General features: G+C 42.2%; 1 protein-coding gene across 1 annotated transcript; it reads right to left on the bottom strand.

Annotated features, from left to right (window-relative positions):
* Positions 1-987: 987 nt before the first annotated feature.
* Positions 988-12,749, bottom strand: LOC133417301 (AN1-type zinc finger protein 3-like). The gene is made up of 6 exons (XM_061704972.1): positions 12,596-12,749; positions 5,485-5,525; positions 3,888-4,121; positions 3,700-3,771; positions 3,419-3,610; positions 988-3,020 (listed from the first exon to the last, which is right to left on the bottom strand). The coding sequence occupies exons 1-6, from the start codon at positions 12,661-12,663 to the stop codon at positions 2,866-2,868; spliced, it is 762 nt and encodes a 253-aa protein (XP_061560956.1). The 5' UTR covers positions 12,664-12,749; the 3' UTR covers positions 988-2,865.
* Between the last annotated feature and the right edge of the window lie 789 nt (positions 12,750-13,538).

Here is a 13,538-nt window from a genome sequence, read left to right as displayed (position 1 = left end):
CACTCACAAGAAGAGTGGTTAATATGGCCTGTGATGGAAGAAAAACCCAAACCACTGAGTCAGGCGCTCCTCTGCTGCCACCTAGTGTTGTCCAGAGGAACACCATTCCTCCAGATTATGCAGGGACTCTTTTTGAATTGTTAAATATCAAACGGTTCTCAAATGCACCACAATTAGGATATAACAAAGAAACCAACATAAATTAAACGTTGTGCTTGAGATTTTAAACTCATCTTTTCCTGCAGCTAATTTCATTCAGTCAAAGACACAACTGAATTAAAATACTATATACCTCCTTTTAAAACTAGGATACTCATTTTTAAAGGTCATACTATGGAAATACAATTTTGTCTTGTATCTAGGGCTGTCAAAATTAAAGCATTAACTCATGATTAATCACAAAAATATTGCATTAATCACGTATTAACTCAAATTGATCACACAATTTGGGGCACACGCGCTCCGTTCCCTGATGGGATATCTGAAATGCGGCACAGGTTGCTGTAAGGTCAGAGTTTACTCCAGTGCAAGAGAAGTGAGGAGACTCCGACTGGCGTGTTCGGCAGCAAAGTTTGCTTCAAGTCATCCCGATGGGACTTTTTTAAAATAAAAAGTAATTTGCATATAGTGCATCACTTAACTCTTTTCAGCACAACACATTTAAAATACCATCTCTCAGCAAAATGTGGTATTGGGTGGTAATTTGGCACCTGTGATTAATTGCAATTAATCAAAATTCAAGTGATTAATCTGATTATAAAAAAATTAATAAAGATTGACAAACCTAGTTGTGTCCCAAAATTAAATGTCCAAGTCAATCCTAAATTATCAATTTGTGAAAATGTGCCTGTGAGCAAGCAGTTGTGTAATTTGCAGAGTTGTGACGCAACAGTGGAGCTGCAGCTTTTATTAAAACAGCTGGTCACGCTTTGAAATTGTGAAATTGCAGCATGTTTGTTTCCTACAAAGAAAGTACAGCAAACAACATCCTCTAATCCAGTTTATTTCCTCATCAGAAAACAGAACACAAATTAAGGAGAAAATAGGACAGAATTATGTTTTTTCTTAATACAATGAAACTATGCCACTCTATGCTAGGTTGTAACTCGAACTGATATAAGGTTAAATAATTCTTTGCTTTGAAAAGGTACAGAAAGATATTTTCTTTTTCTTCCATTTCTCATCAGCACACAAAAACAAAAAGATCCCAAGAACAACAAAGATCTGTGACATTTTTCTTCTCCCTTTAGCGCCGTTCCAAATCTCCAGAGGAGGAAGAGCTTGAAGAGGAACAATTTCGCGTAGTTCGTCCGCTTTCCCTGTTGCTTCTCGATCGAGTTGCGACGCTCCGCTTCCTCCCCGACGGAAGCAACAAACGCATCCTATCCTTGTGCAAATGCAATAAGATCCAGTCCAAAGTGTGTCACTGATTAAGAGCGACGACACAACAAAGTCTTTAGAAGTCTCTTCGAGTGACGGAGTTTGAATTTGTGACATAGAATTTTTCAGTTCCGTTGCATCCAAGTCGTGAGCTCGTTTGCGTGATTTACTGTAGTCTCCTTTTGAACGTTTCCATGGGTCCTTCAAAGACCGACTCCTCAGAGTGATTTTGTCTTGATTGCCACCAAATTTGAACTACGTCTAGTAGACGAACAGACGACACAAAATCTTGAAAGATTTGACTTTTTTATCATTGTGTGTGGGGTTGTCTTAACACCATACTCTAATTTGAAGTTATGTTTGAAAATTCAGTCTCAAGAAGTCATAGCTGAAAAGACACAGGTAGCCATAACGGGGTCAATTTGGCCTTTTCCGGGGGTCCTTTGAATTTTTTGAAAACTCATCCCCCAAACACAGTTTCAATTAGCAACATTAAATTTTGTAGATTTCTCTATCAGGAATAGACCCCCCCCCCAAAAAAAAAGAACTAACGCCCATAAATAGGAACATTTTAGCCCCAATAAATGATAGTCAAGTGTTTTAAGTGTTGTCCTCTATCAGGATCACAATTTGTCATTTCTCTAAAGAAAATTAAATGTTGCCAACACAGTAGCCCAATTTCTGTTGAAAACTAAACTTGCATGCAAGCTCAGCACAATGACTAAAGATGGTGACTATGATGCATTTAGATGCCAGCTGCTAACTTTAGCCCAGCTGGCGAGTGTCAAACGGCGACAAGGAAGAATAGATTTGGTTCACTTTCCAAAACAAGCAAAACATCCCCACAATCTAGTAAGTACAAACACCACCCGATCGATTAATTGTAGCCACAAAACAGCCCAAAAAAATAAATTAATAGAAGCCTTGGAGGAGGTCACGCGAGTCTGCGGGTACTCCGTGGTCACGTTTTGGGTAACAACTTATATCGGAACAGGAAAAGAAAAAAGAAGAAAAAAAAAAACTTCAGCCGTACTTCCCCGCTACGTGAGTACTGTACCGAGCATTGTGAGGAGGAAGGGGAAGCTCTCATGCACACACAAACTCACTTTCTCATAGTCTCTCACTCGTGCGACACGGATGGGGTTGTGTTCTCCTGGAGCCAACGTGAGCACAAGTCCAGCTCAAAAGATTTTCACCGGCAGGGAACACAACGCCGTTTAAAAAAAAAAATTGAAGATGGAAGAGGAGGAGGAAGGTGGGTTCGACCTGAGAGAGAAGACGGCGAGAGTTCGCCGCAACTTCCCGTGGTTAGGAAAAATCCAGGGCGGCGGGGTGGGGTGGGATTAAGGCTATGTGAGTGTAAGCGGCGTTCAGGTCCAAAATATCCTCCTCCTCATCTTCTTGCCTCCATTCAGCCACACGTCTGTGTTCCTCAACGGGCGTGTAAACGCCTCACGTGGGAGCGGATGCGGCGGCGGCGGCCGATCAGGAGCACTCCTCGCCGATGCGCTGGCACGAGCGGCCCACCTTGCGGTCCAGCTTGACCATCTTGAGGACCGCCTCCTCACGCCCACGCCCCAGGTGGTCGAACAGGCAGTCGTGCTGCTCGGGGAGCCGGTGCAGCATGCAGAACACGTAGCCTGGAACACACGAGGCAAGCGCGAGGACAATGGTGTCAGTTTGACGTAAGTTCGACTGAGCAACATGACATTTGGTAAACAAAGAAACATCCATCGTGAGTAGACCCACACACACAAACAAGTCTCAAAAGGCCATGCCCCAAAAGACAAGAAGTCTGCCATTTTGGTTTGAAACAGTCATTTCAGAGTCAATTTGGCCATTTCCAAAGAGTCTTCAAATTGTTCTGAAAATTCAGCCCCCAAGCCAGTTGCACTTGGAAACATGAAATTTGGTAGAAATGTTCATCATGAGTAGACCCACAAAAAAGTCTTAAGAAGCCATGCCAAGAAGTGTAAACAGAATAAACAGGGCAGCAACATGGGAAAGAAATGTTGAAAAATCTGATCTGTGTACAGACCACAGCGACAGGAGCCCAGTTCCTGCTGCACCAGCTCCAGTTTACTTTGACAGCTGTAGCAGCGGCGACGGTTCTTCTGCTTGGGCGTGCTGCCTGCTTGCTCCTCGCCGCCGCCGTCTTCTTCTTCTTCTTCTTCTTTCGCCTCCGCCCGCGGCCGCTTCTCCGGCGTGGCCTCGCTCTCCGAAGCAGAGGCTGCGAATTTCGCAGAAGAGAGGAGAGGAGGAGTTAAGCGTGGATTTGCTGGGTAGGGGCCACAGGACTTGAGGAGGAGCAGACCGTACCCGACTCTCGAGGACGTTTTGTGGGCGTGCACATCGTACTCTGCGCTGTCACTGTGGACGACACGCCTGAAACTGGGAGAGAACATACGTTTATGTACTTTATTCAACCCTATGTAAATTACATTTAAACTCAATCTTTAATGTACATTATGTTTAAATTCATTATGTACAAGGTCCTGTGTGCTTACCCTCCTTGGATGCGGCGAACAAAGGCGAGGGTTCCTCGGCAGCCGGCAGCTCGGTGGCGGTGGGCAGGGACAAAGATGGCGACACTGGCGACGATATAGATGGAGTCTTGTTGGTGGTGGTGTTGATGGCGGTGGTGGTGCCGCTGTTGGCGATGGTGGTGATGGTGGCTGTGGTGGTCTCGCTGCTGCTGCCCTTAGAGGGACAATCCTCATCCGGCGGCTTCTTCTGGATGTCTGTAGCGTGCAAGCGAGGAAGAAAGAAAAAGTTACAATCGATTAATCGCCAACTTATCAATCATCAAAATAATCAACAACTATTTTGATAATAGCTTAATAGTTTAGAGCAATTGTTTAAACTAAAATTGTCCTCACCCTCTGATTTCAGCCTCTCATCAGTAAATGTCAGATTTTAGTATTCCATGAAAGCAGACAGCCTTCTTTTGTGCTTAAACAAAATACAACATTTGCAAACATCTGTTTTTACTTTTGAAAACAATGACTAAACTGTAATTGACGTATACAATAGGTAACCTGACGCAGCCTCAGATGTGTATTTTAAACTCGTAGCTCCTGCTTCCCATTAACATTCACAATGCTCAGTGGGCCTGGCAGCGCCTTGCATGGCGTTGGTGTATGAATGTGTGTCTGAATGGGTGAATGTGAGGCTTTGTAAAGCGCTTTGGGCGCTGTGATGGTGTAGATAAAGTGCTATATATACAGTCCATTTACCATTAATCAGTAAGAACTTAGAAGTGGCTCTCAGTTTCAAAAAGGTTAAAGAGTACAACATCACTCCCTCTCATGTGATATTGCTTAATTGTTGGTTATTTGGTATTGTTTGATGATTAAACAATACCAAATAATAATTGGATAATAACCAGTAATTGAAAAAGAATTGCAATAAACTAATGCAAAATAATTATCAGATTATTCAATGGAATAATCAATATGATTCTAAAAATATTCCATAGTGACAGTCCTAGTTATTACCATTTAATTTTCACTTGGGGAAAACAAAAAAAATACATGCCAGTTCTCACTGAAGATTCTAAATTGTCCATCCTATGAATTTGAGTATGAATATTCTCTTTACAGTGAACTCCCTCCATAGTCGTGTGTGAAGTCTCAGTTTTTGTGCACAGTCCAAAGCAACAACAACAACAACATCTAAGTGCCAAGGAAATCTATTCACGTGATTCAAGGAGTTTCATTTGGACATAAATATTGCTTTGCTGCCATCTTGTGACATCTGCTGGCAATTAACTTTTTAGAGGGTGCCAATTAGTCACAGATTTGTGCTATTCGTGACAGGGCTCGGTCTCTCTCCCCCGTAAATAGCAGGGGTTTCACTGCATGTACATGACAAGGACTGGCGACCAGTCCATTTTTTGTCTACATGTGCCTTGCGATTGGCTGGCAACCAGTCCAGGGTGCATCCCCCCCCCTCTTGCGCAAAGCCAGCGAGGATAGGCTCCAGCTCAGTCACAACCCTTATTTGGATAAGTGGTATAGAACGTGGCTGGATGGATTTCTAAAGCTAATAATAATAATGTGGTGAGTTTATTTTGCTAAACGAGAATAGGTTGAATGAACTTACCAGCAAAACACTTGGAACAGAGATTCATGGTCTTACTGGACCTGCAGCGAGAGAAAAGACAATTGTTAGTGTCGCTATGCATCAACGTTTACATACGTCTCAATGGAAATCGCTGTTTTGTTTGCTTGTTTTTTAATTCCAGAGAATGATTGGCCTGTTTTGCAGTCTCAGCGTGCCCCAAGTCTTCCACTTTCTGATAGCGCTTGTATTTTGGTGAAAACCTCTCTTTCTATTTTAAGGGTCCCTACACAAAAAGCCACTTGGTAGAAATACAGGAAAGTTAACAAAATTCATCTCCCGATACCGGTTTTACTTGTCAAATTGAGTGAACATGTCTTAGTCTTTCTAAGTTTAACTCAAGTGTCTCCTCACGGTAGCCTCCAGGCGTTTTTTGGTTAGGCACGCTCTGGCAGAGGAATTGCCCAAGAGGTCATTCTTTCACATACTACCTAAATTATTGGTTTCATAAAAAAAAAAGAAAAAAAAAAAAGAACAGTACAACATAAATCCACGATACGTGTGACAGTTAAATAAGAACCACTGTCAACATATACAGAAACGACAACAACAGTTAACATAAGGACGTTAATTATTTCAACAACAACAACAAATCTACATTGCATTGTTGGAATCGCGCGTCTGATGTCAAGTATGCTTGTTTTTGATAGCATTAACAGCTAGCTTTGTGAGCGATCAAGCAAATGGTTACACGGCGGGCCAGCCGTGCGCTGTCTAGGCTTCCTTTACATTACAGTCTGGTTTAGTTAGTGTAGTGTTCTCAAGAATCAGTCTTGTACCATATTTCTATTTTTATTCACTTTTTTGTCTCATATAATTGATTATTCAGATAACCGTTAGTTGCCACCCTGAATGCAATTATTTTCAGGATTTCTGGAAAAGGTATTAGTAAACTTAGCATATGGGGAAGTTCCTTTGTGGTGCAGTTGACAATGGGAGCCAGGTGTTAGTGTGGGCGCAGGTCATAAACATACATGTGCGCGTGACTGACACACACACACACACACACACACACACACACACACAATCCTGCCTCGTGGTCACATGTCACCTGACATTGACAGGTGGGCCATCGGTTCAACTGGCAGACCCCAGAGATTGGAGGCAGTGGGGGTTCGAGACTATTGGCTATAGCTAATGGTTCAATAATAAAATGACAAACCCAATCGTCCTGCTTTTAACACTTTAACACTCAAGTGGAAAGACTGGGACATATCCTCAGATCAGACATCTGCAAAATGTAGATAATAATCCGGTACATCAGATATTTGCCAATGCGAGGGAGGGTAAACACACAGGCGCGATATGCCCCCTCATTGCCAGGTTGGTGTCATCCAAATACACAGATTGGCAGTGTGTGCACTGAAGGCCTAAGGCTTCTCTGCTGGCCTATTAGCTTAAACACTATTAGAAGCACTGACCTATATTTACAACCTAATTAAATTACTAATTCATAAAATGTAATATTTATTACGATAAACAAAATACATAAACAATCTATATTAATCTATTTCAAACTGTTTTTTGTCTGCATTTCATAGTGTGCGTGGGGCTGCCTAGCATATTAAGATTTTTTTTGGTCCAACCAGAATTCAGCTTCGATTTTTTTTGCCATTTGAATGTAATCTGCCCAGGGCAGTCAGAATCCCAAGCGCTGGCGTAGGACACATAGCCATTGTGTATAATGTCTGTCTTTTTTTTTAACCAATCAGAAGTCAAATTCACCACTTTCACATCACTCTCCACCTGCGGCACAGTCACATCAGCATTTTCCCATCCTAAAGATGGACGAATATCAGACATGTTGAAAAATTCATTTTCAAAGCGGACTTTTCAAGGAAAACTGGACATTGTGAAGATAGGGCGGCTGGGTTAATTCAACGTGGGAAAGGGTTTATTCGCTTCACTTCCACTCCAGAGCTTCAACAACTTTCTAGTTGTGGCTGCTAGCTACAGGTAGCTCTTACTATAAACATTATAGCTCTGAGAAACAAAGGCTAATGGAGTTTGTCTATCAATAATACACATCACCGGTGAGTATGATGTATTTTATTTAAGTTCTTGTGCTTTCGTCATGCTATTAGAACTGCTACATTGTAGTGCAGAGGTTTGTACTTTTTTGGAGGTGATATATTGGAACAAAGATTTTAATTTATGTTTCTTGGTTTAGTAATAATGGTATACATTCTCCAATACACTAACACCGCTTTTCCATTACAAGTTCCAGAACAGCCTGGCCAAGCGAGAGCTTTATGCTGGCCTCCGTTGTGTTTCCATTACAACAGGCAGGCGACGTTAAGACAGCGATTCTAATTTTGAATGGCGGCAAAAACAGTGGCAGACTGATCAGCCACTCATGAAAATATTTGCCTTATCACGCACACTACACGACAGTTCAGTCGGGTTCGGCGCCATCGCTCGGTGCGCGGCAGCCTTTAGACGCCATGATTGTGAAAGTGCCAAGTCACCGCACTTACAGAAACGCCTACACAAGTCAGCCAATCAGATGACAGTTACGTCACGGCCCTCCTCGGCCTGCGTTTTAGAACGAGGTCGGAGGAGGTTCTGAAAAGTGGTGCCATTGTCACAGATGGGCCTCGAAAAAGTGTAATGCAAAAGCAACCACACGGCACAGAGCGAGGCTGTTTGGGTGTAGAACCGGTACAATGGAAAAGGGGCGCACACACATTAAAAACACATGGTTCATCTAGATTACAGTAAAATCATAGCGCAGACTAGGGCTGCACAATTAATCGAATTTTAATCATAATCGTGATTTGGGCTGCTACGATTAAATAAACCTGATCTTCAGCGATCTTTTATATTTACAATGTGGGCACTGTTACATATGAAAAGTACCTGATTTGTAGCATTGCCTGCAACCTCATCAGCCAGCCACCGGGTTTTGGGGGGCGGGGGTTATGGTTAAGGCTTCATTAAAGGCCAGCAGTGCGCTCCGTGGCCAACATCAAAATAAAAGCTTACAATGCCATTGATGTCCAATGTAGAAATATATGAAGCTTTATCTTGAAGTTGGCCCTTTCAGCACGTTGGGGGAGAGGCAGCATGTCATGGATAGACACTATTAGCAATCATTGTAGCTGAGTACTTTCGAGTACTTTGCAGTTTGTGATCCTGCATGACTGACCAATGGTCAAGCAGAACAACGGAGACGTACCTGTCCTTGACAAATAACTATATTGACGGGGATTTTCAAATGAAAAGTTGGTGCTTACAGCCTAATGTTACTGCGTTTTATGCATTAACTGTATTTGCTTCCATGAATTTGCAATTTGTGACTACACTTTGTAATAGCATATTTAGTTAGCCCTTGGTAAAGTAGAATTTTTTCGGGGTACATTTATTTTTTATCACCATCCATCCTTTAATTTTGCACTGAAAACTGTTATGTTTGTTGAAAGGTAGTGTAACAAAAACAAAATAACCATGATTAATCATCGTGATTCCAATATTGATCAAAATAATCGTTATTTTGGCCATAATCGTGCAGCCCCAGAGCAGAACATTATATATGATGGAAATATGCTACAGTAAACGTGTACATGCATTAAATACAAGACAATAAATATGCTACACCCAAGGTACATTCGTTAAATATGATGTGAATGCTGCACTAAGTGTCGAGATTCTAGAACAGTAAATTTACTACACAATTTTTGGGTTTTTCATCAGTTATTGTACATGTTTTAACATAATATGCATTAGTATTTCTAATTTTGAGTGCATTAGTTTATTCAAGGCGGCACGGTGGCCGACTGGTTAGAGCGTCAGCCTCACAGTTCTGAGGACCCGGGTTCAATCCCCGGCCCCGCCTGTGTGGAGTTTGCATGTTCTCCCCGTGCCTGCGTGGGTTTTCTCCGGGCACTCCGGTTTCCTCCCACATCCCAAAAAGATTAATTAATTGGAGACTCTAAATTGCCCGTAGGCGTGACTGTGAGTGCGAATGGTTGTTTGTTTGTATGTGGCCTGCGATTGGCTGGCAACCAGTTCAGGGTGTACCCCGCCTCCTGCCCGATGACAGCTGGGATAGGCTCCAGCACGCCCGCGACCCTAGTGAGGAGAAGCGGCTCAGAAAATGGATGGATGGGTGGATGTATATAATTGAAAGTATACAACACACTGGGCTGCTCCGTGTGTATTTGTTTGAAGGGTTATAATTTACCGTAACAAAAGCGCTAATCTTATTAGCATGTCCAACCAGGTCCCTCTGCTGGTCATTTATTAATATTAGTTGATTCACTGCATAACAATACAGCACACCAACATCGCAGGAGCCTGCAATGTGACTGACTATTGAGCGCACACACACGCATCGTGATGGCCATGCACAAACAATATATCATGCAGCGCTAATTTATGTACAATGGTGCCTTGTGATACGAGTCTAATTAATTCCATGAACACGCTCCTAACTCAAAACACTGATATCTCAAATCATCTGTCTCAATGGAAATGAATGGAAATACCATTAATCTTTTTAAAAGGTCCCGTAGTTTGGCTATCTAGAGCTCTCTAACATGGACTTAGTATAAAAGTGTCAATTTCTTTTTTTTTTTTAAACTTTGTTTTGTCATAAGAGTGTCCAGAAAAGGCCCCCCTGAGAGCTACTTGATTGACCCAGTTTTGTATCCGCTTTGTCCATATTTGGCTCAGACAGTCCTCTTTCCTCTGATTGGTTGCCTCCATGTAGAAGACCCACTTGTAAAAGCACAAGTGTTTGTTATGTTGACAGCACTGTCTTAGGAGCGGAAAGGGAAGGCGCAGATCTTTGCTATTGACGTAAATAAGCTTGAGAAATATGAATGACCCGACTTCAGGCCTCTCGGCAGAAAAACGTCTGGAACTCAGGAATGCGTGCAGGATTTTAATTCATATTTCACATGTTTACTGAAGCAATGTAGAGCCAAGATTACGTCCCAAATACTAGAAAGTTGGTTTGGTAAAATATGGCACCTTTAACAACAAAACCAGCACACTGTTATTCTTTATAAAAACATATTGTAGCCTAATAGTAAAGTGTTCAACTAAACAGACCCAGATTTCACACCAAGTACATTTGAGAGTAAAATGAAATGAGATCATTTCAGTATTCATACTTTTTGGGACATTCCTATTTGGTGGCGTGCCGTGAGATGTAAAATTGGTTCCTTGGCTCAATAAAGGTTGGAAAACACTGGTTTAAAAGGTAAAACATCATGACACTGACGTTTTTGTTAACCGTCTATGGTGTTTCCAATTATGAGTTAGCAGTAAGCTAGCAGACTTTTGAGGAAAGGTTATTTAGTTGTTAAAATATACAAATGTGTAATTTTGTTTTGTGTTTAGTTTATCTGTAGACACCAATAAACAGCTTCAAGCTTCTTTGTTGGAGATTTGTTCACTACCCACAAAACTGCTGCTGCTTGCAAATTTCCCCATTGTGAGAATAAAAGGTTATCTTGACGAGTTCACTGCCACCAACTGCCACTTCTACGTCAAATCACTTCTTGCAACACAAGGCAAAATAACTAACTAACTAAATAAATAAATAAATACATTAATTATAAAAAGGGACAAGCAACAGCCCGTATCTTGAAAAACGCTAAAGTTAGGTCGCCCCAACGTCGAGGCACCACTGTGATTTGCTTTTTGTATAGATAGTTTTCAAATTAGGTGATAAGTATTTCTCTGCCATTTGGGCGGTTGAGATTGGAAGGATTTTCCATTCAAACAATCATAAGCGCCAGAACGAAACAATGAGTCAACCACCAACATGGGGGTGTGTGACGTCATGATAAAAGTATTGATATACGATGTGTGGAAAAAATACATACCGGTATATTTTATTTTAGGGCCATACAGCCAAGCGCTACCATAGTTTTGTTATTTGAGCATATTCCAAAAAAAATCAGACCATGATGATTGGATTATCTTTACGGTCCAAATGTGTCAATTTGTCTTTTTTGAGTTTACAACTAACGATTATTTTAATAATTGATGTGTCGATTAATCGATCAATCAAATAAAACATTTTTTAAATTTGCATCCCTTTATTCGAAAACATGACATTATTTCTAATTGACAGCGCAGAAAATGCACAAACATTAATTTATTATGATTCAGTTACTGGTTTGGTATTTATTAGTTGTTTTTTTATTAATATATTAATATATATTCATTATATACATTTACAAACAGAATATTTAGTATTTTTTATTTCTTATTTAATACTTGAGGCTGACATGCCAAGGAGCGTCACAATTAAACAAGGTTCCTAAACGATTAATATATTATCAAAATAGTTGTCAATTACTTTAGTTATAATCAATTAGCTGTCAATGAATCGATTCATTGTTACACATCTTTTTTCTTCAGCAAGATGAAAAAGTAAAAAGTAACATCATAGACTATAAAAGCATTACAGGCTCAAGATCCTTCCTGTAGCCGTTTGGGGGCACACTTGCCCGGTGTCCTGCTATGGTAGGCAGCCATGTATTAACATTGACACTATTTTCTTGTTTGACAACATCTGGGCATCATTTACCAACACACAATTTAAATAATTCACGAAAGTGCTGCTTGGTGACGTAGAGCAGACAGTGAATCACATCCGGTATGCAACATACTGTTGTTCCGTGCATCCACTTTGACGTGACACATCAGAAAGGTATTGCAATGAGGGGGAAAGATATATATATATATATATATAGCCACATCATTAAGTTAAGTGAGCATTTTAAATCGAAATCCAAACGAGAAGTGGTCGTTCATGGGAGCAGCAACAGTTTGCTTTAAAAGGAACCTGCTGCTGCCAATAAATCATCTACGTGGGCACGTCACCTTTTCAGATGTGTCAACGCGACGGAACGGCTGTCCAAAAGCCATTCTCGCCGAGCTTTGGGGCCTCAAGTTGTAAAACAGCACGAATTTCGGCCACTTTGACGCTTGCGGGGGGTTTATATATCAGCCGACTTCCCAACCCCCCACCCTCGGCCTACCCTTCGGAACAACAACAATGGGCTTTTTGGACCACTTCGATGGTTTCCATCCGCTCTCACCGGGGGCGCGGTGGTCTCATTCGAACAAGACTTACCCCCAAAAGCCGCAGGGACAGCGTGGAGGGAGACCGGGCGGCTTGCTTCTCTCGCTGGTGTCGCCCATGGCGGCCGGCCGCAGGAAGCTACGCGAGGCCGGGGATGAGTCCGCGGCCTGCTCGCTCGTTTCCCCCCACCCCTCCACCCCCCCCCGCCCCCCCCCCCCCAAAAAAAAAAAAAAAAAAGCGACGAAGACGAGAACAGAATGTCTTCGTCCGTTGAATAATCCTCGGGAACTTGGCGAATAGGCGAGGCGAACGAAGAGGGCCTTGACAAAACGGTGCCGTTCGAACACAATAATTGAAAGGCACTCAATGCAATCAGCTGGACGTAAGACGCAACCAAACAGGCGGCGGTGGGGGGGTGGGGTTCGGCGTTCACCCAGAATCTGTAGAATAAATTGCGAGCCTTTCGTCGAGGTGCGCAAAAGGCGATTTAAAGGGACGTTAAAGCTGTGGAAGGGCGTTTGCCCAGAAGATAAATAGACGAGGCCGCCCCAGACGTCCGGGGACAACCCCCCCGACCCCTCCCGGACACACGTCGATTGTGTGAACCGAGCTGGACCGGAAACGCGTCCATCAAGACCCAAAAATGTCAATAGTGGACAACAAACCGAAGAACGCGACCCAAAATGATCTCAAATGACAGTCTATAAGGCGACATTTGGTTGCCATAATCGACTGCAAATATCGTTTAAGTTGGTGCTCTTCTACGGCGGATATTTTAACTCGAGTCCGGCTGTTTGTTGCAAACCTATCGGACTCCAAACTTTCACATAAAAGCGACAACACTATGCGCACACGTTTATTATATTTCATATTTATATTAAATATGAAAAGAGATGCTTTACAGAAGCAGGCAGTGCCGAACCTTCTTTCCGCATGACCCAGGGGTAAAGATGCGCAACAACTGACATCCCCACATTAGTGTATTTTCTGGCAA

This window comes from Phycodurus eques, chromosome 18, assembly GCF_024500275.1.
Source record: "Phycodurus eques isolate BA_2022a chromosome 18, UOR_Pequ_1.1, whole genome shotgun sequence".
NCBI lineage: Eukaryota > Metazoa > Chordata > Actinopteri > Syngnathiformes > Syngnathidae > Phycodurus > Phycodurus eques.
The sequence above is the reverse complement of the archived record's forward strand: the minus strand, read 5'-3'. Positions and strand labels throughout refer to the sequence as shown.

What these genes read in the sequence shown, in the direction of transcription:
- LOC133417301 (XM_061704972.1), bottom strand. Translation starts at nt 12,663, where the DNA reads ATGGGCGACACCAGCGAGAGAAGCAAGCCGCCCGGTCTCCCTCCACGC. An exon ending in GTTCGCCGCATCCAAGGAGG is followed by an intron (nt 3,772 to 3,887) that starts GTAAGCACACAG and finishes GTTCTCTCCCAG; the next exon opens with TTTCAGGCGTGTCGTCCACA. An exon ending in AAAACGTCCTCGAGAGTCGG is followed by an intron (nt 3,611 to 3,699) that starts GTACGGTCTGCT and finishes CGAAATTCGCAG; the next exon opens with CCTCTGCTTCGGAGAGCGAG.